Genomic DNA, 26,018 nt, shown 5'->3' on the forward strand with positions numbered 1-26,018 from the left:
AACACTGAGGGGAGAGAGGTCATTGCATAGTAGCAGACCAGCCTGTAGCTGTAAATGGGAATATTGGGTGTTCTGCTGCCAACAGCACAAAGCTGTTGTGAGCACACAGACATAGAGGAAGGGGCTGTGGGCTCTGGCTTCAGTCTGCTTCCTCAGCAAGCAGAACAGAAGCTAGAGCTGTTGTTTCGCAGCAGCGGAGAAAGACTTGGCTCTTCTCACATTTCAGATGAAAAGCACAGCAGAGAGGAGGAAGTTGAGCTAGTGACAGTCATGGTCTTCCCAGCACACACGTCTCACCAGGTGAGATACCTAAGTCCGACTAAAGTAGCTACTTTAACATGTCAGCTCTTTCTGGTCCTGCACCCTGGTACTCAGTGTCTGATCTTGGTCTACTCATGTCTACCATGTTTTCTGAGCCTCCCGTATTGAGAATTTCCCACTATGATAGTCCCCAGCACAGGGCCCAATCCATAGCCAAATCACCCTGCTGACTGTGCTGCTACTTGTGGTGTAAGTCACTAAGACCCAGCATTCTGGGCAGACACTTCACTTCACACAGCCAGCCTTCAAGGTAAGGGTTCTTCAGGTCTTGTGGACAAGGGTTTGGCTTACTGTTTGCCCTGGAGCGAGGCCTTGTGCCCTATGTGTGATCTTTGATGAAGTGTGAAACTAGCTAACTTAGATTTCCGGAACAGTGTGCGTTTGGCTATACAAACCGTGGCCAGTGATCCTGCAGGGCTTTCTCATGCTATGGTTCCCATCCTGCCTGTGCCACAGATATTTGCTGACTGCATGTTCTGTGAAGGCCAAAGCCAGGCAGTACACAGAAGATGTGCCTGCCCTGCAGCAGGTATGGGAAACCTTGTTGCCCTGAAGTGTTGCTCTGTGCCTGTGAGGTTGTGTGCTATTTAGTGTGGGGAGCCGTGAATCTTGAGAGGCATTCGCCATGGCAAGATGGCGCCTACTTCTGCCGTTAACTCCTAGTGGACAACTGTTTGCGCATGTGCATGGAGTGAAAAGGACGCCATGTCACGGCCCATCCCGGGGCGTTACGTAGGGTAATGAGCGAACAGCCAATCATGAGCAGACACGCCACGCTGTGGGCAGATACGCTGCACTGTGGTGTATATAAGCAGTGCGGATTTTGGGCTCGACCCTTTTTTCCCTATGGATGGAGACAATAAAACGTTGCTGCAGAAGGAACCTAGAGTGTCCGCGTGTCTTCTTCCTGGCGAGATGACTGCGCGGGCTACAATTTAGCACACACTGTCCTCACTGCCTGTTACAGCTTAAGTGCAAAGTGTCCAGCATCCCATGGCCCCACCTAGCCAATATGGATGTGCCTTTGATCATTCTACCCAGACCTGCTCCAGTGCGCTCCTGTTTCCTACTTGCCATGATGAAACCTATGCTGTGGTGGACTAAGCTGCTTCAGGGGCTATGTCTTTTGACCATGACATATTTCCTGAAACTGTGAGCCAAAGCAGACCTATCTTTTCCCCATGGGCTTTTCCTCTGTCAAGTACTCTGTCACAGTGCTGAGGCATCAATGAGTTCTTGCAAAGGCCAAGCACACTGGAACAACCCATGGGCCCTCCGGCTCCTTGACCAGTTACTAGTGAGATGTTCAGATACCTTCAGGCTCTCAGAAGCTACAGCACTTGAGACACTGCCAACTGTCAAGCCAGGGTGGAGAAGAGAGCTGTGAGATAAGAGGCCACTAGGCGCCATGTGAAGACCAGCCTGCAGAAAGCCTCTGAGAAGTCCCCTGGCCACCCACGCCCCTCCTGGCATCCTCCAAATACTAACAAGCCTCCTTTGCTGGAGCCTCTTCCTGCTTATAGAGTAGGTTGATGTAGACCTTACAAATGAGAGACGTAGCATCTCCAAGTCTAGCTGTTTTGCTTACTATAATGATCTCTTAAGATTGCCCGAGTTTATCCTTTCTGGGTGGGTGAAGTGCCACTGTGAACACACGGCAGAATCTTCATTTATGCATCTGTTCAGCCCCTAACACTGGGTTTCTAACCTGACTGTTGTGAGTAGTGCTGCAGTAAACATAGTGGGCGGCGTTTGCAGTGTGCCGACTTAGGTTCCTTCTGGAATATTCAGAAGCAGTCTGCTCAGCTCCTATGAGGTTCTGCTTGTAGTTAAGGTCCTCCATGTGGATTTCCACATCGGTGGGGGGCAGTAGTTTGTATCATAGCCAGCAGTGAGTAAGCGTTCCTCTCCCCCCCATCCTGGGCAGTGAGAAGGTCGGATGGGGTCTAGTATAACTTTGACTCATGGTCCCCTGATGGCTGAGAACGCTGAACATATTCACATACTCACATACTCATTAGTACTTCATCAACTGAGAACTGCTCATTTGTACTTTTAAGTAGAATTGTAAGTTTTTGTATATTCTAGAGACTGCTCACATGCTACACGTTGTCTCAGTGAAGGTGTATATTGCTGCAATACACCCCAACCAAAAGCAACTTGAGAAGAAAGGGGCTTGTCAACAAACAGCTCTAGGTCACAGCCCACTGTCAGGGAGTCAGGGTAGGAAATCAAGGAGGAGCCTGGCTTTATTTTATGTCTAGGTGTCTTGTCTGCATGGAGACACATGCATGCAGTATCCACAGAGGCCAACAGAGGCATCAGTTCTCCTACAGCTAGAATTGTGAATGGTTGTAAGGGCCACGTCAGCTCTGAGAACCCAATCCAGATCAAAGAGCAACAAGTGCTCCTAACCCTGGCCATCTTTCCGGCCCCACTTGCAGTGTCTTTCAAAGACTCAGGCATTAACTTAAGGTCTGGTTCTCTCGTACTGACGAGTGCGCACAGTGAAGGGGGAACTTGCTCTCATTCTCCTCGTGTGGACGCCCATGTTCTGGGAAGCACACGGAGCAGAAGACCTGTCCTTTCTCCAGCACATTTTCAGGTACCTTTGTGTAAAAGAACAGGTAGCTGAATTGCTTGGTCTACCTCCTGACCGTCTGTTGCACTCCTGGGAGTGTGGTATGCCTGGTGACGATGCCATGCTGATTCTGTCATCGAGGCTTTAGCCTTGTGAAATGAGGTCCTGTGATAGTCCAGCACTGCTCTTTTTCACTCAGGACTGTGTTGGCTATTCTTTTATGCTTCTAAGTGAGTCTCAGGTGTTTTTCTAATTCTGTGAAAGATACCTTTAGAATGTTGAGGGGTTTGTACTGACTTTGTGGGTCATTTTAAGTGATAAGGCCATTTTCACAGCATTAATTTCACCAATCCAGGAGCATGAGATGTCTCTGTCTTCTAATATCTTCTTGAACTTATTTCTCTAGAATTGAAATCTTTTCTTTGTAGAGGTCTTTGAGCCCCCATGGTTGCTTTATTCTTAGTTATTTATTTCTAACGCTATTCTGAGTCGGATGACGTCTCTGCTGCCTTTCTCAGCATGCTCCTGTGCTGATCTGTATTCTGTTTCCTTGCAGATTTACTGATATCAGAATATTCTGGTAGAATCCAAGGTTTGTACAATGTGGTACCATGCCCACTGCAAACAGGAATGGATGGGTTTCTTCCATTTCCACCTGAGGTCCTGTCTCCTGTCTCCTCCTGCAGCACTGCCACTGTAGCTAAGAGTCAATCAAGCCCGTAGTGAGGACGTCTTCTGTCCCTGGCTTCAGAGGAAATGATTTTCATCTTTCCCTACTTAGTATAATGTGCCTTTCACTCTGAAAGAGTCTTATACCACTGAGAGATGCTCCGACTCTGCCTAGTGTTTTTGTGACTTTTTAATCGAGAATGGATATTGAACTATATTAAAGGCTTTTTCTGTATCAAGATAACTGTGTGACCTATGTCTGTGGGGTAATAATTATGTGGCTAATCTTGGTTGTTAACTCTACTGTTTCAGGAATCAACTGAAAACCAAGCATCTGGGCATGGCAGTGAGGGATTTTCTTGATTGCATCATTCCAGGTGGAAAGGGCCATCCATGGTTCCAGCTCCAAATTGGGACTGCTGAGCCATTTGTTTTCACAGACTAAGCAACTACTGGACTCTTGGTCTGTCAGGAGACAGCTACTGTTGGACTATCCAGAGTACAGCCTGAAAAAGACTCTAAATCTCAGATCTATGTATGCACTGCACTCGTGTGTGTGTGTGTGTGTGTGTGTGTGTGTGTGTGTGTGTGTTTCATTCCGTCCACCTGTTCTGTTCTCTACAGTACCCTGACTAATATAAGGGATTTTAGTTTAAGACCGTCTTACTCTGTAACCAAGTCTGGTTTCAAACTTGTGCCAGTCCTTCTCTGAGGAGCACTGGGATGACAGGTGTGGGCGTCAGGCCTGCTTCTCTGAGACTCTTCTGTATTGTGCATGTAGACTATGTATACTGAGCTATCTTTGTAGCATTAGAACTGAGCCAGCCTGGTCGTGGTGTATGATCTAACATCTTGCAGGACTTTCACAGAGGATTTTGTGCCCAGGTTCATCCGGGAGTGGGTTTAGATTGCTCTGTTGTTGCATTCTCATGAAGCCTTAGCAGCAGGCTAAACACTGGCTTTGTAAATTACTTTGGTATCATTCTTCCCCTTTCTATTTTATGGAATAATTTGAGGTGCATTACTATAACCTCTCTATGGGTCTATAAGAATTCAATGGTGGCAAAATCTCATTCCAAGTTTTTTCTTTTTAGTTGACTGTTATTACTGCTTCAATCTCATTGCTCATTATAAATCTGTAAGTTGTTTGCAACCTCTTGGTTTGTTAGGTCATCTGCATGTAGAATGTTATCCATTTCTTCCTAATTTCCCGGCTTGTTACAATATAGGTTTTCCAAGTATTTCCTAATGACCCTTTAAACTTACTAGTATTTGCCATAATGTCCTCCTTTTCCAACTGGTAAGATTATATTAATTTGGGTCTTCTTTCTCCTGGCTGGCTTGGTTGCGTTTGTCATCTTGTTCACCTTTTTAAAGGACCAACTGTTTCTTTCATTGTTTGTAGTTCTGTCTCCTGCTCATCCAATTGTCCTGGTGTCTCTCTCTTTCCATCTAGCCTTAGGCTTGACTTTTCCTGGTTCTACTGAGACCTTCAAATACCGTGTTTAAAGTATTTGAGATTTCTGATTTTTTTATTTAGGTACTTGCTATATCCTAAAAGTTCTGATTAGGTTGTGCTTTGCTTCATTCGGTCTGACTGTAAGAACTTTAGCCTCGCTGTGCTGTTGTCTAGCCGTTAGCTTCTAGTTTATCTTTTCCCATTATAAGACACAAGAAACTATTTTAATCTTTTGTAGTATTATTTTATTACATTATTTTCTTTTGAGTACAAATGTGTGTTCCACAAAGGTTGTGTAGACTACTCCAGAACTATCTGTTAAGCCATCTGGTCTACAATGGCGTTTAGCAGCCCATGTCTCTTCACTTGATCTGTCTCTCAATAATGGTGGATAGACGTTGCCACTCTTGTCTCTTCTGGATCTGTCTGTTCCTTTAGGTCCACCAGCTCCATGAAATTAGATGTGTATATGCTTATACACCTTCTACCTTTTTGAAGGATTGTTTCTTTATTACGATGCAGTGAGATTCCTTTCTTTTTTTTTTTCTGTTTTTTTGAGACAGGGTTTCTCTGTATAGCCCTGGCTGTCCTGGAACTCACTCTGTAGACCAGGCTGGCCTCGAGATGTCTGATCTCTTCTAATCGTAAGTCCATCTTGCCCTACAGGACAGGCCCCCTATGCTGGCTTTGGCCTCCCACTGCTTATATATTGTTTTCCATCGCAAGCAAATCACTGTTCTTTAAAAACATACCACATTTGCTCTTTTAACCCAAGAATATATCTACAAACCTCTTAGTTTTGAACTGTCCTTGAAAACCTAAACGAAATCCTTTTGTTCATGCATACTGGCATTCTAACACACTGAAAAGCCAACCCAATATTTTGTTCAGACCATTTATGCATCCTGTATAAGCCATCCTCAATTTGGGTCTCGTCACAACTAAACATCCTAACAGGTCAGTTTTGCCATTAGGATCCTGCTTCGTTCAAGCTGTAGAACCTGCAATGGCTTAAACAGCAAGAACTATTTGGTCTTAGAATGGTTGGATAGGCACTATATGACTCTCTGTGCCTGCCATGTTTGTAGTGCTATTTCTTTTCAACATTTTTTTTTCCAGTTTCTTCAATGGGCTATTATTGTAGGACTTCTCAAAGTTCCTGCTAGTGGCTCAATAAGACATGAAGACTTCTGATAGCGTTTAAAGCCTAGGCCTTTTGCTGAGGCAGTTTCCCAGCTATTTAGTCTACAGCCTGCCATGTGGTTAGCTCTCTCCCTCTCTGCTCCAGTTCCAGTCTGGTCCCCTTGTTCCCTTCAGTGTCAGCTGTCCTCCCCTGTGGAACTGTGGAACTGTCTCTGTTTACAAGGTCCACCCTCAGATTTCCTGCCCCAGCTATTGGCTGTCAGGTCTTTATTACAACCCATCAGCAGTAAGACAACACCTGACACACAAGGAAGGATGGACATTCACATACAGAAAACCCCAGTGATGGGTCATAGAAACCACGATACCAAAGTCCTACCAGCACTTAGCTATTTGCCAGTATAGAATTAACAATTGAAAATACAGAGATACACCTTAATACAATTTGAGGAAGGTCATCCCAACAGGCTATTGCTTTATTCGGGTAGCCTACCTTTCCTAGAGCCCTCTGCATTCTACTGAGGCTCATAAACTTATTAACAGAGAAGGTACATATTATACTTTTTAAACATTTTAAATTATATTTGTTGTATTTGTGTATATGTGTACACATGTGGGGTTGCACATGAACTATGATGTACATGTGCAGGTCAGAGAATAATATGCATGTGTTAGACCGTAGGAGTTGTCTCCTAATACCATGTAGGTCCTGGGGATCCAACTCAGGGCATCAGGCCTGGCAGCAGGGCATCAGGCCTGGCAGCAGGTGCTTTACTGAACTATCTTTTCTTGCCACTCTCATGTTAGCATTTTTTTTCTTTTTTTCTTTTTTTTTTCTGAGACGGGGTTTCTCTGTGTAGCCCTGGCTGTCCTGAAACTCACTCTGTAGACCAGGCTGGCCTTGGACTCAGAAATCCACCTATCTTTGCCTCTGAAGTGGTGGGATTAAAGGTACCACCACTGCCCGGTTCATGTTAGCATTTTTATTAGGTTCTTCTTTATATCAAGTTGTCTTTTAGAGTTAAATATTTGGCCTTCTTACTTTGTCTTTTGTTAAAGAGATACTAATCAAAGTTAGGGGTTTCTTTCTTTCTTTCTTTCCTTCTTCTTCTTCTTCTTCTTCTTCTTCTTCTTCTTCTTCTTCTTCTTCTTCTTCTCCTCCTCCTCCTCCTCCTCCTCCTCCTCCTCCTCCTCCTCTTCTTCTTCAGTTGTTTGAGACAGTTTCTCTGTGTACCTTTGGCTGTCCTGGAACTCAGCAATCTGCCTGCCTCTGTCTCTGAGTGTTGGCATTAAATGTGTGTGCCATCACTACCCAGTCAGTCAATGTAGTCTTAATAACTACTATAAACAAAACACTGGAAATTTCTATTTCTAAATTTTGTCAATTCTTTCTCATTGAGTTTTTCCTAGATATTTTAGTATCCAGTTCACTAGTTTTTATTCTTTCTGATGTAATGACATTATAGTTATGAATTTTCCTTTGATTACAGCACTGGCCTCACCACAAAGCTTTGTATATCCTCATTTTCATCAAACTGAAAAACTGTTTTCTCTTTGTAAAGTGTTCCAAAATTTACAAGTACTTACATTTATTTCCAGGTTGGATGGTATTTTCTAATTTTATTTCACTATAGAATGCAGTCTGGGCAGTTCCTACTAAATGTTTGAGGTAAGTGGAACAGTGTTTTAACTGATTTCCCCTAATTTTTGTTTTTGTTTTTTCGAGACAGGGTTTCTCTGTGTAGCTCTGGCTGTCCTGGAACTCACTCTGTAGACCAGGCTGGCCTCGAACTCAGAAATCTACCTGCCTCTGTCTCCCAAGTGCTGGGATTAAAGGCGTGTGCCGCCATTGCCCGGCTTAACTGACTTTCACAAAATGTCCATGGACTAAAATTATAGCATTTGCCATAATATATAGAGGAATGAGATTTCCTTTATATTTAAAATTCACGTTTGAATTTAGGTTTTCTTAACACATATTAGTGCTGAAAACAGTTTAAACAAAGTATTTTAAGTGTCAGACTTGCTGGTTCTCTCCACAGCTAGTGTTAAGTCACCCTTGTGCACGGCAGCCATGGCTGCTGGCCCGCTCTCTCCGGATTGCCCCCGGTGACCTCCTCCTCTGCAAACAAGGTCTCAGTGCTGTTCTCAATGCCATGCAGTACTTGACTAAAGTTAGGGTCTGGTCTTTGACCCAGGTCAAGGCAATGACTCCAGAGAAACGAAGTCACCACTTCCCATCTGATGGGCATTTGCTGTAACCCTTCCCTGTCACAAGTCATGTCTGCTTTCTCCAGAGGCCTTCCACTTTAGCCTGCAACTCAGCAAGATGCTGATTAAGGGACCAAACATTACATCCTGGAGAATGACAGCTGCTGTAGATCACAAGGGACTCAGTGGCCAAGGAGGTCCTTGCTGGAGTCAGACATCCTACAGACACAGGCACAAACTATGTTTGTACTTTACCAGACCAGACCAAACTGGATTGTTTGTTTTTGTATGAAATATGCAAGGCATTAGGATTAGCTGGGTTTGGGATGAAAACAACCACGGTCAGAAGACTGCTGATGGAGGAGAGCACTCAGCACTGACGTGAGGTGACAGCACCAGGAGCCCTCCCTGGCTCTAAGTCCTGCTCTCCTTCTCTGTAGAAAGATGCTGTCATCCAGCTGCATCTATGTGACTGCCATCAACAGCTTTGCTTCTACACAGAGGCCTCCCCGTTTCTCAGTGAGCACTGCAGCTGCTCTGGTGGGTAGAAAGGATAGATACTGACCCAGAAGATTCTCGCCTCTACGTGTTACACCCACAAACACCATCTCCTTCTTCTACCCTGGTTAGCTTTGACAGGCAGCTAGGACCACACAACACTTGGACTGAGAAGGCCCTGCTTTCAAAGGCGTTACATAAATGACTGTCTGGCTTGGTCACTTTCATCTTTACTCAGAATCCCAAAGGAGTTGAACTGTGATAAATTTTACTATGAAACATCATTTTGCATGAAAATTCACTGTCTTTTTGAAAACCAATTGGGAATTATGTACAGTACCTTCAGTGGGTACCATGCATGATGTACTCATAACATTGACATGAACAGAGCTACACTGTCACTACAGCAATGACTACATACTGTAATTCTTGCCTGGGGCAATATTGGGCTCAACACAAGCTGTAGCTTGAGCAAATCATTGTTTCTTGCATAGCTGGGAAGTAGGAATGCTAAAACTCCTGTAGAAAGCTGCTAAGACTAAAGTGTGCTGGTGTTCTGAGGGGTCTAATATACCCTGATATTTTCATCGTACTTGAAGCAAGTCAGAGCCAGTGTGTGATTTAGCTTGGACTTTTCATTCAGTCACTTCATCCCTAAAAGGCCTCGTGGTCTAATTGAAGAATCTGACAGCTCTGAACTCTGGACACTCTTCACTCCAGCAAGCTGCCGTCCAAGTCAGCCAAACATGGCAGGTTTGCTTAATAACATGATGGTGACTCAGGTCAAGAGGGAGGAGACAGCCAGCTTGTGGCCTGCAGCTGGACTGCTCATGACTGAATGAAGTCATGAGATGTAGCAGGGTAGCTGGTAGCACTTCAGGTAATAATTACTAAGGAACACATTCATCACAATTCTAAAAGTTTACTAAAGAAATTATATAATAATATGCAGTCCAAACCATTTTTTTAAAATTGTTTAGATTCCTTTATTCATTAAAAAAATTATAGCCAGGCAATGGTGGCATACGCCTTTAATTCCAGCACTTGGGAGGCAGAGGCAGGTGGATTTCTGAGTTGGAGGCCAGCCTGGTCTACAGAGTGAGTTCCAGGACAGCCAGAGCTATACAGAGAAACCCTGTCTCGAAAAAAATACAACAACAACAACAAATTATGTAATCAAAGATGACTTTTCCTTACAATTCACTAGAAAGTATGGCCCACATTTTTGGGTACTAGATTGTTTAAGTACAACAAGAATAAGTATGACAAAGCAGAAATCCATTCTCTCGGAACCCACTGTCAGGTGACTCAGCTAAGTCTTTGCAGTTTCTTTGTTGAGGCTCCAACAGCAGTGCCCCAGTTGCCCTCAGCTGTTATGATCGCCTGCTTTGCCTAGGCTGCCCCCCAAGAACCTGTGAAGGCAGGCCAGCTGGTGTGCAGCGGACCAACAGAACAAGAGCAAGACAGGAGGAAAGAAAAGTATTGCAACATACTCCCCATAGTTACAGTGTGAGGCTAAGGGAAAACAGGCTGGAAGCCATGTGCCCAGGGGTCAGGGACAGGTCAAGACCATCATTCTTCCTCAGCGTGGTGTCCTGTCACTCAGAACCTACCTACTAACCAGCAGCCAATATGCATTCTTCCCCTTATGCAAGCGCCTTGTCTTTCAATACATTCTGGGAAAATGGCAGCATTAACTGTGTGTGCCAGTAGCACACACTGAAACACTCCAGCAACAGCCACTGTCCACCATTCTCACTCTGTGAAAACAAGGACTATTTGTTGTTTTTTATTTCCAGTGCCTGAAAAAATTTAGAAGTTCTAGTGAAACATTATCAAGATGCCAAGAAGGAAAAGGCTCCGTATTTCCAGATGAAGTTCCTGCCGTTCCCTGGAGGGGATCACACCCTCCATCAAAGAGCGTGCTGGTTGTTGACTCTTTGCTATCAGAAGGCTGGGCAAGATGGAGAGGGGTTCCCTTCTGCCTCCATAGGTCACTAGGCAGCAAATCTTGAAGTGCAGACACACTGCTTAATGAACCTACACATCTGGAGCCATCGGGAATGTTTTCTGTGACCTTGCAACACACTTGAGATCCTGTGGCATTCCAGACGTAAGGGCTGAGGCAAGGCGCCTGCAGGAAAACAAGCTCTGAGGCCACGAGAAGACATGAAGATGTATACTGCTGACGTGATGGCTGTGAGCAGGTGGCCTGAGTGATGTCTCCATGTGAGCAGATGACTGGGTCAATGTCCGCATGGCCATTCTGGCTGTCCCCTTCCTGCAGCTGGACTATGTCCGACAGAGCTTCAGTGGGAAGTTCTCAGTGATGAGGTGGTCACCATGAAGAAGGACCACCACATTGACTTCAAACTCTGTAGGGAAGAGAGATGCTCACTCACACTGAACACTGGAAGATGTTCAATGACCCAGTGCCCAGGTGCTGCTTGGCATTCTGTACTTCTGCCCCAGGCAGTGTCTCCCTGCACTTTTTGGGGGCCAGTGAGGTCTCCATACTGACGACTGAACTATTAACTTCTCTATTTCTGTCCTACCGGCTAGAGCACTAAGTCAAAAGGAGTACCCTACAATTACTCAACAACACTTGTCACTTTCTAATGAGAATTCTAGAACCAGGTTATAGTGGTACACACATTTAATCCCAGCTTTCAGGAGGCAGAAGCAGGCAGATCTCTGAGTTAAAGGCTAGCCCGCTCTATAGAGACTTCTAGGACAGCCAGGGTTACACAGAGAAATCCTGTCTCATAAAATGAGAATGAGAGAGAGAGAGACAGAGACACAGAGACAGAGACACAGAGAGAGACAGAGACAGACAATTCTAAAGTCTTTTCAAATATTTATAGCCTTTACTGTATTTTTGCCTTTCCTGAAGTTCTTTATAGAGTACTAGGCTCTGAACTGTGCTCCAGCTGGCAATTTTCAAGTGAGACACACACTCTTTAGAAATAGCATATAGGGCTAGAGAGATGGCTCAGTGGTTAAGAGCACTGACTGCTCTTCCAAAGGTCCTGAGTTCAAATCCCAGCAACCACATGGTGGCTCATAACCATCTGTAATGAGACAACTCCTTCTTCTGGAGTGCCTGAAGACAGCTACAGTGTACTTACATATGATAAATAAATAAATATTTTTTAAAAAGGGGGGGGTTAGAAATAGCATATAGTCTAAGCCAGGCTGAGAGCCATACCTATAATTCCAGCATCTGAGAAGCTGAGGCAGGAGGAAGGTAATGAGCCTACAGCCAGCCTGAGCTACATGGTCAGTTCCTGTCTAGTCTAGGCTACAAAATAAGACCTTGGTGGGTTTGTTATTTAACAAAGGGAAATAGCACACAGTTGGTTCAACTGTTGTTCATGGAAATCAGCTAAAAGACATTTGTTGAAACACTGGTTTTTACATTCCTATAGACAGGATTTCCTTCTTTTTTTTCTTCTTTCTTTTTTTTTTTCATTTAATTTTTATGGGTAAAGATCAAAACACAGGGGATATATGTGAAAAGGAGAACACCCCAAACAGAAAGGAGTGCTGTCCTTGTTTTGGCCAGTGCGGGCAAAGAGGTGCCTGGTCAGCTCTGAGTAGGACTTTAGGGTACACACAGACCCATACACATAGAGAACTATGTTTCCAAGTTCAGTCACCAAGGCACATAGAGGCTACCACTGTACAGTAGACCTAGGTTATAGTGTTACATACATATAGTGGTCAGAGCTAGGGTTATAGTGATTCAGAAATTTGCACACGTGTTTCAGAAAGCCTCTGAGGCCAGGCAGTGCATGGCAGGGTCAGATTCCCTGCAGAAAGGCTCTGTGTGTAGCTGCAGAGTTATACCCAGAGTTGTAATGGGAAAGTTCCAGAATGCTAAAGATGCAAGAATCAAGACTTCTGCCAAGGAAAGCAGCAGGCAAGAAAGTTGGTCAAAGATAGCGATTCCAGCCGGGCAGTGGCACATGCCTTTAATCCCAGCACTTGGGAGGCAGAGGCAGGTGGATTTCTGAGTTCGAGGCCAGCCTGGTCTACAGAGTGAGTGCCAGGACAGCCAGGGCTACATAGAGAAACCCTATCTCGAAAAAACAAAAAACAAAACCAAAACAAACAAACACAGAAAAGATAGCGATTCCACTTGCTGCATGCACTAGAGAGAGCTGGGATGACCCAGAGCCACTGGAGCCCAGATGCTGGGCATGCTGACAAAAGATGAGGGATCTGACCTGCTAGGTTTAGTATTGCATTGCTTCAGTTTTTCTTTGCTTTGACCTTGTTGTTGCTCCCTTTCTGAATGGGAATGTTTATTCTATGCCTATGCTAAAGTATACTATATGTCTGTATAAGGGTTCACAGTTGGGTCTCAGAGAAACTCTGGTCTGAATACCAGGGTTAAACTTGTTAAGATCATGGGACTTTTTAAGTTGAAATGGATGCTATTGTTGTAAAACCACAATGTGTTTTGGTGTCGGACCGTCAGAGAGTGACTTGTGGTAAATCTTATTCTCACCTTAACTAGATTTGAATCTTATAAGAGACACACCTCTGGGTATATCTTCAGGGGAATTTCTAGAGATGTTACCTGAGGTGGGAAGGCCTGCCTTGAATGTGGGTGGCACCATCCATGGGGAATAAAAGGGAAAATCAAGACAGCCGACCTGATAACAGCATTTCCCTGACTCCTGGTCTCCCCAGGTGTGAGGCAGCAGCCTCCTACAGTCATGGCTTTCCCACCACAATGGCCTAAAGTCCTGAAGTATAGCCCACCATAAGCCTGCCTTCCTGTAGGTTGTTTCCTGTTGGTTATTCAGCCACACACTACTTATCTGACAACCGCCCAGGCTCTTCCTATAGACTCATGGTCTTTTTGTTTGTTCACGGTTGATGCTGGATGGGCCTTGTAGCAAGATCTACTGCCTAGACACATGGGTTCTTACCCTTTTTCTGAGTTATCAAGAAGCTAAATGCTGTGGGCTGTGATGACTGCAGCCCAGTGTGCAAGGCTATTCTTCCCTGCGGCCCACACTCTTCTCAGGCTCCACAGGCCGGGCCTGCACGGCTTACCCACTTTGAAGTTGGTGGTCTCCAGTGTTGGACAGGTGAAGAGTCTGGGGAAGACCATGTACAGGGGAACAGAAAGATTCCTACAAATGTCCCCATCAGCGATTTGAATATTCTGAACCTCTGTGGCATCTCGTGCATAGCCTTCTGCACACCCTGGAGAAAGAGGAAATATCATGGGGTCAGGACCCCATGACATCAAAGCAAACTGGTCACCAAACTGTCCAATACTGTGCCAACCAGGATCAACACATCCACCTACTTCTCCGATTTCTTCTTCAGGACTGGGAGTTAGCTCCTCTTCTACTTTACATGTTCTCAAACATCACCACACTAGTTTTACAATGCTCCCAAGACTTGAGGTGCTGGGGACCTAATTAGTATTTCAGTGATTATCTACAAGTGGGGATTTGGGGGTGAGTAGGCCACAAGGGCCATCAGAATAGCTGTGACAATAATGAAGTCTCTGGCACAGCTGCTCTGTTAAGATGTGATGACCTCTGCCATGTTAAGAGTACAGGACGGGATGTGTCAGTAGCTGACAGTACACGGGCAGACCCCTAGATCCTCTAGAAGCCTTACCACAGGTCTCCACCCGGACTAACTGAAGCTCTATGCTCCGGATAGCAGCATCCGAGTGTTCCACCAGCAGCTCTCCTGTCAGGGGCTGCGTGATAGCACAGTTAGTGGAATTCAGATGTCCTCTAATGAAGAATTTGGGAAGGAAAGCTCTCTGTGAAGAACAGAGACAAAGACATCAGGAACAGAAGGAAGGGGGCCGTCACTTATTCCAGTTGCACTGGTATAAATAAGAACTGAAAACCACATTGAGTAATTGTTCTATAATCCATGGAAACTGTTTTCCAAAACAAGAAGGAATAATAGCAATTTCATCTTTCAGACACCAGACTGACTCATCAACCACCTATACACATATAAGGGACAAATAGACAATACCAGCTCACTGAGAATCAACTCCCTGCCTTTCAGGAAACAAGACATAAAATGTAAAAAGCCTCAGCATTGAGCAGGGAGCTTAAGGACAGCCACCCCTCAACCCCAGGTCACAAGAGAAAAACAAATTAAGAAAAGAGAAAAAGGTAGTTTTAAAGTGTTCCCAATTAGGCAAGTTTGAGAAGCCAATTATTTTTATTTCAAGGATACTGAAAGAACAGTTTTTCTCAATGCCTGATGAAAAACTCTAGGACTGTTTCTCTGTAGACAGGAAGTTGGCTGAGGGGAACTGGCCCTAGCACTGAGGGAAAATAGTTGGGCAGTCACTTCAGGAGTCTTCATTTTTATTATGATGCACTATCCAGTAGAAACAACATAAGCCACAGATTTAAAATCATTTAGAATTTGTAATTGACTATGTGTATAATTTAAAGTTTTCTGGTAACCACATTAAAGCCTGTCAACAGTGTATCTAAGATGTTATCACCTCTGCAGACAGTCAATGAGAAACAAAAGTGACTGGGCAGCAGCTGGCCACCAGTCATCAGGAAAGCTACAACACACAAGTGTGACTAAGACACGAGTACCTCTTTGACGTTCTGCAAGGTTTCTGGGGTGATCGTGAAGTCAACAGGACTTGGGGTCAACTTCCCCTTGTGAGGCTGAAATGGAGGTAAACCACAGTGAGCATGTCAATGGACCAGGAGAGGAACAGCTTTTCCCTCCCAACGGAAATGAATGGCAACACGGGAAAAGCAGGTGGAAGGACTGAGTGCTGAGTGCAGTGCTGGGGTCTGGTGGCCTCTGCCTACCACTGATGGTCCTAACATACTGAGAAGCTGGTCAGAACTGCTCACGAGCTAACAGGGGTCTACCCTTGCCCTGCTCCTCAAAGCTCCCTCAGAGGTTATGGAGCAGGTCTTTTCTGCTTCCTGAAGGCCTCAGAATGAGTTCCTGAGGAGGCTCTGGTGCTATCCCAGGCAGCTCTCCAGCCAAGGGTTCTTCCATGGTCCCTGACAAGTACTCTAACTCAGTCCTAGAACTCCTTAGGCACAGCAGGCTGATGGAGAAAACTGGCTACTGCTGGGCTGAGAGTGGTGCTAACAGCAGGCAGAGGGCAGGGAGCAGCTGCCTCTGTGAGACTGCACCTACTGAGGTCTGAGAGCACACTAGGACGTGTCTGTCACCATGGTACACCAAGGAGAAGGTGTCGTCACAGTTGATTCTGTGTGACCATGTAGGTAAGGTCTGGAGGACTTGCTATGAACCCCCACAAGTGGCTGCAGCAGTGGTGACAAGGGACCAATTACCCAAGCTGGCCTGGAAAGGCAAAAAGTGTGCAGATTGGACAGACACAGGTCTGAGCATGTCATGTGTTTACATGGGGCATTGAGCGCCAAGGATGAGAGCAATTTCTCTATGGTGTGTTTGCCACAGCAGCCCTGGGGCCAAGAAGGATGTCTCCTTTACAGAGATGGAACAGTATACTTACTGCTGTTATGGAGTGGGGGCTCCCTATAGTGAGGCACAACCTCTTAAGGTGGCACCACTGAGCTGGAGAGGGAGTGCCCATGCTCAGGTCTCCTGCCAGACCCCACTTACGGGCTATTCCACACCTCACAAGAGAGCCCAGGGCCCCAACATGAGGCTTACAGCAGAGTGAACGATGAATTCACAGGTCTTGGTCAGGTCCTTGGCCAGCAGGGACCGCCGCATGTCACAGCGCAAGGTGTACTAGAGGAGAAGCAGGAGACAAATGTCATCTCATTAGGCTTTGTTCTTACCTAGATACAACATCCAAAGCCACAAGCAGTCAACATCTTTTAAGGTCCCTTTGGCCAATGGATGTGTTTCATGCAGTTGATATGCACAAGAAAAATTAATGTGCAAAGGAAGGGCATTTCTAAACAAAACACATACAACTGTTTCTACAGGTCAGAACAGAAGCTAAAGGGCAGAAGAGAGGGAGAGGCAGGAAACACTGGCTTTACACTTGTCTTGTTCACTTCTGAGCTTGTTACTGTGGAGCCCCTGCTGTGAGGGAAGCTGGCCTTCTGAGAGAGCGGCCCTGGAGTATAGCTGCTAAGCTTCCTTGGGTGTGGCACAGAACTGTGGCCTCAAATCCCTGGCCATGAGCTGAGGATGCTCAGAAACCAACCCTAGTGCTAGACTTTAGAAAGAAAATACTGAGCAGCCGAGCTCTGGCTAGGTGGCACTTGTTAAGATGTGCATGATCCTGGGCTCCATTCTCAGCACCATAAATAATACCCAGGCCCTCATATAATTCCTGTTTAAGCAACTTGCCTGTTGCTTTAATCATATAGGAAAAACTTTTGAATTGTGTAAGAAATAATTTTCTTACCTAGGACTACATGCATAGCTCTGAATCTTATAAGAAGCTATATAGTCTTAAGAGCAACCTTTCCACATGAAGTAAGTTACTATATATCAGGGATAGTACAGGAACATAAAACATTTTTATAAGAATCATCTCTTATCTACAAGAACCTTAAAATTTATGTATGTGTATTTGCAACATATATATTCTCTAGTGAGACTGCAATCTGTTCTCCCCATGCCAGACAAGTGAGGACTTGTATGTGTGTGTGTGTTTATCCACGCTGAGGCACTGCCCACCTCCTGGACATCATATGCAGTGAGGTAAGCCATCCTCTCTCTAGCTTACCTAATCTGACTCCTTTCCTAGTCCGGCTTCTACCACCTACCTTTCTCAGTGACATTTAAGGGACTGAAGACAGAATTCTCTTTTACTGAGCCTTGGGCCTACAAGATGGAAACTGCACTTGCCCAATGACAGCCAGCTTTGCTCTGACAAGGGAGATAACTTCCTGAGGACAAAGCCAGTATACAGGAAAGTCAAGCTCAAATATTCTGGGGCCCTGGTCTCCAATCTGGACAAAGCTAGCCTGGAATTTCTGGCTCCATGACAGGTCCTTGTCAATCTGAGTTCACTCTACAGTTTTTTGAAAGGAAGGAAATGAGTCATAGGCCCACTTGAGTCACTATACAAAGTGTGACACCAATAATTTGTAAATGAATTGATCACGGGATCTGTTGGGAAGGCAGCAGGTGAAACAAAGAGACTGACGCCTATGTTCTGTTCTAGAGGGACTCAAGTTCTCTCTAATCTACTATTTCAAGTAACTTACAGTCAAGCTGGAGAGATAGCTCCGTGGTCAAAAGCACTTGCTGATCTTGGAAAGGAACCTGGGTTTGATTTCTAATACCCACATAGTGGATTAAAACCATCTTTATTTAATACCAGTTCCAGGGAATCTGACACCCTCTTCTTGCCTCTATGGGCATTTCATGCACACAGTGCTGTGCACAGACACAGCAAATAAAAACATTTTTAAAAGAGTTATTACTGGTACTTGCCTGTAACTCCAGGACTTGGGATGTAGATGTAAGTGGAGCTCTGTGAGTTCAAGGCCAGCCTGATCTACATAGTGAATTCCAGGACAGCCAAAGCTATACAAGGCTATTGTAAGGATAGTCATCAACTTGTGTTCATCACAGAGGACATTCTGTGTGACAGGCCTATGCCCAGCTCTTACTAATCTTCTTACTGATCTTCTAGCAATAAGGTACAGACAGGCTGCTGGGGGTGGGAGCACAGAGGTGGGATGTAAATTGACACTGCCTACTGATAAAACCTAAGCCAAATCCTTATACTGTGTGCTGGCTGGATTGCAACTAAAGCCCAGCTCTGCCTGTGGTAAAACCCTGGGTCATCTTACTTTGTAACTAACTTTCCTAGGTCCTATGGAATGATCTATGTAGTGTGAGCTCAGGAGGAGGTCAGAGGGCATTAGGAGGCCAAAAGGTACAAGGTTGAATTTTTTTGTTTTGTTTTGGTTTGGTTTTTGGTTTTTTGAGACAAGGTTTCTCTGTGTAGCCCTGGCTGTCCTGGAACTCATTCTGTAGACCAGGCTGGCCTCGAACTCAGAAATCTGCCTGCCTCTGCCTCCCAAGTGCTGGGGTTAAAGGTGTGTGCCACCACTTCCCGGCTTGAATTTTTAAAAGTTAACTTTGAATATGCCATTTTAGTAGACATAGTGAGACTGCTATTCTTCTGTGCTATAATATAAGATCTTGCTGGTATGGCCACGAGAGCAGATCTCAGTTAAGAAATAACAAGCACGCCAAGCAAGTCAAACATTTAATGCAGGTTACATTTTAAACTCTTAATTTTGTCTCATTATTTTTTATATTATGCTATTATAATACAACCCCAATTATAAAAGAAAAAGTTCCCTGTATCTATACAATTTGAGAATGTATTAGGGTTTAACAACAAACCTAAGTACATTAATGTACTCTTCAGAGAAGGCATGGCAAGAAATGGGTGCCATACATGACACCTCGGGGTCTCTATGCTGACATGAGACATGGAGTCCATACATGACACCTCGGGAATCTCTATGCTGAGATGAGACATGGAGTCCATACATGACACCTCGGGATCTCTATGCTGACATGAGACATGGAGCCCATACATGACACCTCGGGATCTCTATGCTGACATGAGACATGGAGTCCATACATGACACCTCGGGATCTCTACACTGAGATGAGACATGGAGTCCATACATGACACCTCGGGATCTCTACACTGACATGAGACATGGAGTCCATACATGACACCTCGGGATCTCTACACTGAGATGAGACATGGAGTCCATACATGACACCTCGGGATCTCTACACTGAGATGAGACATGGAATCACAGATAATTACTGATTGACACTTGCTTACTGACAAGTAAGGAGACAAGGAAAAAACCTGTTAAATAAAGGGGGAGTGGATGGGTAAAATAGAGCAAAAAGCCATAATCCTAGTTTTTGTTAAGTGTATTTGCTCAAGAGAAAATAATACATTTGCATATGAACTAGAAATTATTTGAGGATTTATGTTAATTTTGATAAAGACGGTTAACTATGGTTCTGTATGTTTGTGGAAATGGATACTGAAGAAATAAGACATGAAGTGCACACAGGCTCTGCAGCTGACTCAGAAATGACTCAGAAAGTAAACACAGATGACAAAGAATGCCAGGGCTGGGGATGCAGTTCAGTGACGGAGCTCATGTCTCCCATGTGTTTAGCTGGGTTTCCACCCCAACACTGCAAGGGAAGGGACTTCCCATGTTGAGTGGCAATGAGCCCATATAAACCTGAGGTTCAGCTATGAGGAAACTGAATCTTTACAAAATGCTGAGAGATTTGAGTCTTAGACAGATCCATGTTGTAGCCGAGGTCAATCCTAAAGTGGTCAAGTCTGATAACCAAGGAAAAAGGTGGGTAAGGGTATCATTAACCACACATGAGTTCTCCCAGCACACACAGCCTACACAACCACGGCACACACTCTGCATCTGTACTCTTAGCAACATCTGGAAAAGGATGAGACTTCAAACTTAACTGGAAATCAATAAGATAAATCAGTTTCTTCATGAAAGTGACAATAAACAAAAGAGACTATGACCAGAAGGTCTATCTTATCCTAATCAGCTCGCCGTGTGTGTGTGTGTGTGTGTGTGTGTGTGTGTCCGCGCATGTGCGTGCATGCGTGGGTGTATGTGTGCATGTGTGTGTGTGCACATGCTTGCATGCGTGGGGGGGTAGCATAATGTACACGACAGTGCACATGCAGAAGTCAGAAGACAATGCAGGGAGGACGTTCCTCCTTCCACCATGCAAGTCTTAGAGACAGAACTTAGGCTTAGCAGGAAGCATCCATATTTTACACACACACACACACACACACACACACACACACACACACACACACACACACGGCCACAGAAACCTGAGGCATCAGAGGCCCCTGGAGGTGGAGTTCCAGGTAGTTGTGAGCAGCTCCATATGGGTACCAGGAACCAAACTTGGGTCTCTTCAAGAGCCACACCCCGTCTTCACTGCCGAGCCCTAACATAATTTTTGTAAGATTTCTTTTCATGTGTGTACATGTATGTGTCAGCTTTCGTGTGTATTACTGCTTGAACCGGGTATGTTGAGAAAGTCTGAAAACATTTTCTTCATGGGAAGAAAGCCTCTACAATAGAGTACGCATTCTATGTTCTTCATCTTGACAGATTTTCTAACAGTTCATGAAATTTATGTAAGACTAAACCTTTATTGACCCTCCCAAATGGTTTGAGACTTTTTAAAAATGTACTAGATTTGAAGCAAATGAGTGGTATTTACTAAGTGAAATGTGATCAACTGAAACTCAATCAACAAATCAAACAACTTTCCAATCTCCTGCTGCTGGTGCATCCTAAGACTGCAGGCTTTTCTCAGTGAGCAAGGGAGCTGCCCTATGGCCAACTATACAAAAGTACCTTTCTCTGTACTGAATGAAGGAAGGGCCTCTTCCTTTGGCTGAGTCATGACTGGGCTCTGCTCCTGAGACAATAGCAACTGTGAAAGCCATCCCTCACCAGGAGAGGTGGACAGGAAGTCATAAATCCACTTCCCCTCATTTAGAAGGTTTGCGCAATGAAGAATACAGCCTATGTTGAATGGGCAGCCTTTGGGTATTCCACAAAGAGATACTCATAAGAATAAAGCAGACTAGTTAGTGCTGGAGCCAAAAAGAGGCTGAAGCACATCTGGGCCACGATGGTGTCACTGTGGTCTGAGAAAAATACAGCAACACAAAGGGACCCTAAGGAAGGAATTATAGCCACAGTGTGTACTCAACACAAGGGTCACAGGGGCTCAGAGTGTGACTTTATGTCACACCATGTGTGAGACCCTGGGTTTAATCTCTAGCTCTGCAAAAACAGTAAGGGTCATATAGAAAATGCAGTTATAGGACAAAAGGAGAACGCGATCCAGCACACGCAGAAGTAGTCTTGGAATTAATCCATTATTAGGCTTGAGTTCAGTTACTTCAGTGAGAAAAAAATAATCAAGCTGGTTTTCAGCAGAAAAAGAAAGCTGAAAGTAAGTGGGGTTAGGAACTCACCTGAATGTTGACAAACACGCCATGGTAAGTCTCGTACAGGACCTTGCTGCCTTTCACAAGCACTGGAAACTCAAAGGGAACCTCAGTCTTGCCACTGGGAATCTTTCCTGGCTTCAGCACGTCTATGGTGCTGTTGATAATCTGGATTGGCTGTCAACACAAAGCAGCGTCAGCTATCAGCACACACTGTGTCTGTCTCTCTCTGCAGTCCTACTAGCAGCAGGCACATGAAATCTGCTGTTCCTGTGTCTTGGTAGCATAATACTGGCTGGGGCTAAACAAAGACATCTAAGCTGCTACTGCTGTTCTTTAAGTCTGCACAATGGTTCATTTCTTTACATTTTTTTTTACTAGTCGGAGGACAACTGTGGAGGTCAGTTTGCTCCCTGTACTGTGTAGGTCCCATCTCAGTGGTTCAATAATGGTCCTGTCACATATCAGGGACTGAGATGCTATGCATAGTAACTGAACCCATGTTTGCCTGCTTCCTGCTCAAACACCTCACTGGACTGTCCTAACAACACTATATTCACCATAAGTAAGCAGACCTCCCACTGAAGCTGCCTGGCGACTATGGCCAACACGGGACCCAGGGCTACTCCTTACCTGGCATCTCTCAACATCGCTGCCCCAGATCCCACAGCCCTCAGCCAGGGCCTCAGCACTGTGGGCATGGCAGGTCTCTCCTCAAGCTCCAGATGCCCATAGAGACTACTCCGTGGGCTCCATAGAGAAAGAAATAGGACTACCACTCAGGCAGTCCAATTATTATGTTCTCTATTTCATGTTATTTTGAGATACAGCCTCCCTGCATAGTCCAGACTGGCCTCCAAGTCCTGATTCTCATGCCCTCTGCCTCAGCCTCCAGAGTACTGGGACTACACACATCCAGATGCTTTCATGCTTTTACATCTTTGATTTAACATCACCAAGAAAGTTCCTAAGGGTTAAAATTAGAAAGATGCAAAAACATTAAGACACTACTAAACCTTAACAAATTCATGTTTTTTTCCTCACAGGTTTCCTCAGACAGAGTTCACATGGCTTTCAGGGAAAAGATCTGGGGAACTTTCTAAAATATAAACTCTATCCAAAATAATAAAAACATAATAAAAGAGCTCCTTGCTCCAAGTGTGTCTTAACTATATGTGAAATTCAACAGGAGCAGTGTACAAAGCTAGCAGAAAGGTCTGATAAAGCAAGGTGAGGACCACAAGGCACAAACATTCCTCAGAGATCTCTCTTGGATGAGTCAAGTCAATACAAATTTCTTCTGGCACCAGCCAGGGACAGGACACATACAAATGTCTACTAGCAGGACACAGAAGCCACACAGACACGTGCTCTGGAAGAGCTCCAGAGAGCTTAGCTCTTACCTTCACAGAGTTGTAAAAGGCTTCGAACACACCCACACTTTTGGCACTGAGCTGGAGGTTTACAGTCCCTTCCATGGTCAAAGAGACTCCCTGGTGCTGGACTGAGTCCTTGCTAGAGATGACCACCACACCAGAGAGCATTTCCTGAGGGACAACAGTGAGCCTCCAATCAGACCAGCAGACCTTTCTGGAACACTCCTGTTTATTCAGATTCAGATACTCTCTGAAGAAAACCACTGGATTCAAGATGCAGTTGTTGCAATCCCCCATCCCCAACCCTGCCTAACAACAGTGATGAGTCAGGCCTAGACAGAGGACGCACTGGGCTCCTCCCCATGCCACCTTCCACATACATCTTCAGTCCTGGCTTGAAGATCCCACCTGAGGCCTGACTTGCAAACTCTGCAGATGGTACTGTGGCAGCAAAAAGCTGCTGACAACACAGAGAGACAGCCAAGGCAGGACTATGGAAGAGCAGCCCACATCAACACTGGTGCTGCCATCTCCCTACTCATCTACTCCCAGTTTCAGGGGAGACAGTTTACCATTTCTTGTGCTCTGTGGGACTGTGTCTACTAAATGTACTAAGTCTTTGTTTTCCACTGCCACTTCACAGCCCTGAAATCTAAATGAAAACAAACTGGGCCAGCAGGATGGTGCAGTGGTTAAAGACACTTGCCGTCAAGCCTGATGGCCTGAGTTCTAATCCTGGGACCACATGAGAGAGAACCACCGTCCATAGGATGTTCTTTTACCTCCACATACCCAATCACACAAGAAATATTTTGAATAAGTATCTTCTCCATTCTCAGCAGAATCCTGGGTGTGGTGATGTGAATGGGTTTGACCCCCATAGACTCATGTGTTTGAATACTTGGTCCATATGGAATGGCACTACAAGGAGGTGTGTGGCCTTGTTGAATGAAGTGCGGGTGGGCTTTGAGGTCTAACATGCTTCAGCTGTGTCCAGTGTGGCTCAGATTCCTCTCTGCTGCCTGAAGATCACCATGCAGAACTCTCAGCTGCGGCTCCGGCACCACCGCCTGCATGCCACCGTGCTTTTTGCCATGATGATAAGAGACCCAACCTCTGAACTCTAAGCCAGTCCCAATTAAATGTTTTCTTTAATAAGAGCTGCCTTGGTCATGGTGTCTCTTCACAGCAATGAAGTCTTAACTAAGACACTGGAAACATTTACATTCTTAGAACATAAAAATGTCATAAGCAGATTTATATGAAAGGGCCTCTGCAATAATTTAGCCTCTAAACTTAATTTTAAAATAATTCTGATCTTTGAGCAGTGACTGCACACACCTTTATCCCAGAGCTCTGGAAGCAGAGGCAGGCAGATTTCTGAGTTCAAGGCCAGACTGGTCTACAGAGCAAGTTCCGGGACAGCCAAAGTTACAGAGAAACCCTGTCTCAAAAAACAAAACAAAACAAAAAAATAAAATAAAACAAAAAAAGATGGATAATTAATCCAGGTGTAGCCCAAGGAGTTGGAAACAAAGGACAGTGGAACATAAGTGTTCTCAGTTAAAGGACAGGATGAACATGAACCCTGGATACTAATGAGAACCCAAGAACTCTCCCCACTCTTTTTTTTTTTTTTTTTTTTTTTTTTTTTTTTGGTTTTTTTTTTTTTGAGACAGGGTTTCTCTGTGTAGCTTTGGCTGTCCTGAAACTCACTCTGTAGACCAGGCTGGCCTTGAACTCAGAAATCTGCCTGCCTCTACCTCTCAAGTGCTGGGATTAATGGCGTGCGCCACCACTGCCCAGCTATCTCCCTACTCTTATTTAGATGCTCAACACAAAAGAAGTAAGACATATAGCTCTGCAGAGCATCCTTCCCACAGACGGCAGACGGGGCCTGCAGCTGGCAATCAGGGCTTCAGGGGGCTGCTCTTAGAATCAAGAATGGCAGCAAGCCCAGGAATCTTAGGGAGATCCCTGCAGGTGTGTGGTGTTTAGGAGGAAAGAGCTGAATCTGAAGATAACCCTTAACCCAAGAAAGCTGAGATAACCAGAAACATGAATGAGGGAGAATGTAGCTCCAAGTTGTATGCATGCAGAAAACATAGGAGGTGGGCAGAATGTTCTAGGCTATACACTATACCTCCCATGCAGAATTTAAACCAGTGTTCATCAAAGCATGGCTGCCTCAGTCACTGACCTTGAGGAAAACTCAACCTTTCCTTTGAGGTAGAGGGCCAAAGTGCCAATGGGCTTACTTCAGAGGTTCAGTCTCTGCTCTGGAGACCCTGGAGTTGGACCAAGACCTCATAGCCCACCTTCAATCAGACATCACATAAGCACAAGCGTCCAGGTCACCCTTGGCCTCACCCTCGTGGTCTTCACAGCAAAAATTTATCACCTTTGACCAAGAATGAAAAGATACCTTTCCAACTCTGTCAATAAAATTTAAGAGCCACTCCAAACTGCATGACTTGCTACCTGAAATAAAATACCAAAGCCATAATTTGGACTCAGTATCTGAAGATTAAAAAACAAGCACAGGAGGGGCAGCCAAAGCACCTGGCCTCTGTCCCTGACAGCCGGGGTTCACTAGTGTACCAGAGCACCACTGTGTGTATACGTAACATCGTTGTTACCATTCTCACTCAATACCTGACAGCCAGGGTTCACTAGTGTACCAAAGCACCACTGTGTGTATACATAACATCGTTGTTACCATTCTCACTCAATCCCTGACAGCCGGGGTTCACTAGTGTACCAGAGCACCAC

The 26,018-nt window shown here is 45.0% G+C and overlaps 1 protein-coding gene across 2 annotated transcripts in view; it reads right to left on the reverse strand.

Annotated features, from left to right (window-relative positions):
- Positions 1-10,050: 10,050 nt before the first annotated feature.
- The window catches only part of Vps26c (VPS26 endosomal protein sorting factor C), a 25,868-nt gene continuing 9,900 nt past the window's right edge, over positions 10,051-26,018 (reverse strand). The window contains exons 2-8 of one of the 2 annotated variants that reach the window (XM_031364489.1): positions 23,274-23,417; positions 21,898-22,047; positions 16,554-16,634; positions 15,488-15,562; positions 14,529-14,679; positions 13,950-14,102; positions 10,051-11,257 (exon numbers count right to left, since the gene is read on the reverse strand). In XM_031364489.1, the coding sequence (XP_031220349.1) occupies positions 11,175-11,257; positions 13,950-14,102; positions 14,529-14,679; positions 15,488-15,562; positions 16,554-16,634; positions 21,898-22,047; positions 23,274-23,417 (837 nt within the window). In that variant the 3' untranslated portion in view covers positions 10,051-11,174. The remainder of the gene's footprint in view (positions 11,258-13,949; positions 14,103-14,528; positions 14,680-15,487; positions 15,563-16,553; positions 16,635-21,897; positions 22,048-23,273; positions 23,418-26,018) is intronic. The other variant, XM_031364490.1, reaches the window with a different exon arrangement.

The sequence above is a fragment of the Mastomys coucha genome, unplaced genomic scaffold (assembly GCF_008632895.1).
Source record: "Mastomys coucha isolate ucsf_1 unplaced genomic scaffold, UCSF_Mcou_1 pScaffold12, whole genome shotgun sequence".
NCBI classification, from domain to species: Eukaryota; Metazoa; Chordata; class Mammalia; order Rodentia; family Muridae; genus Mastomys; species Mastomys coucha.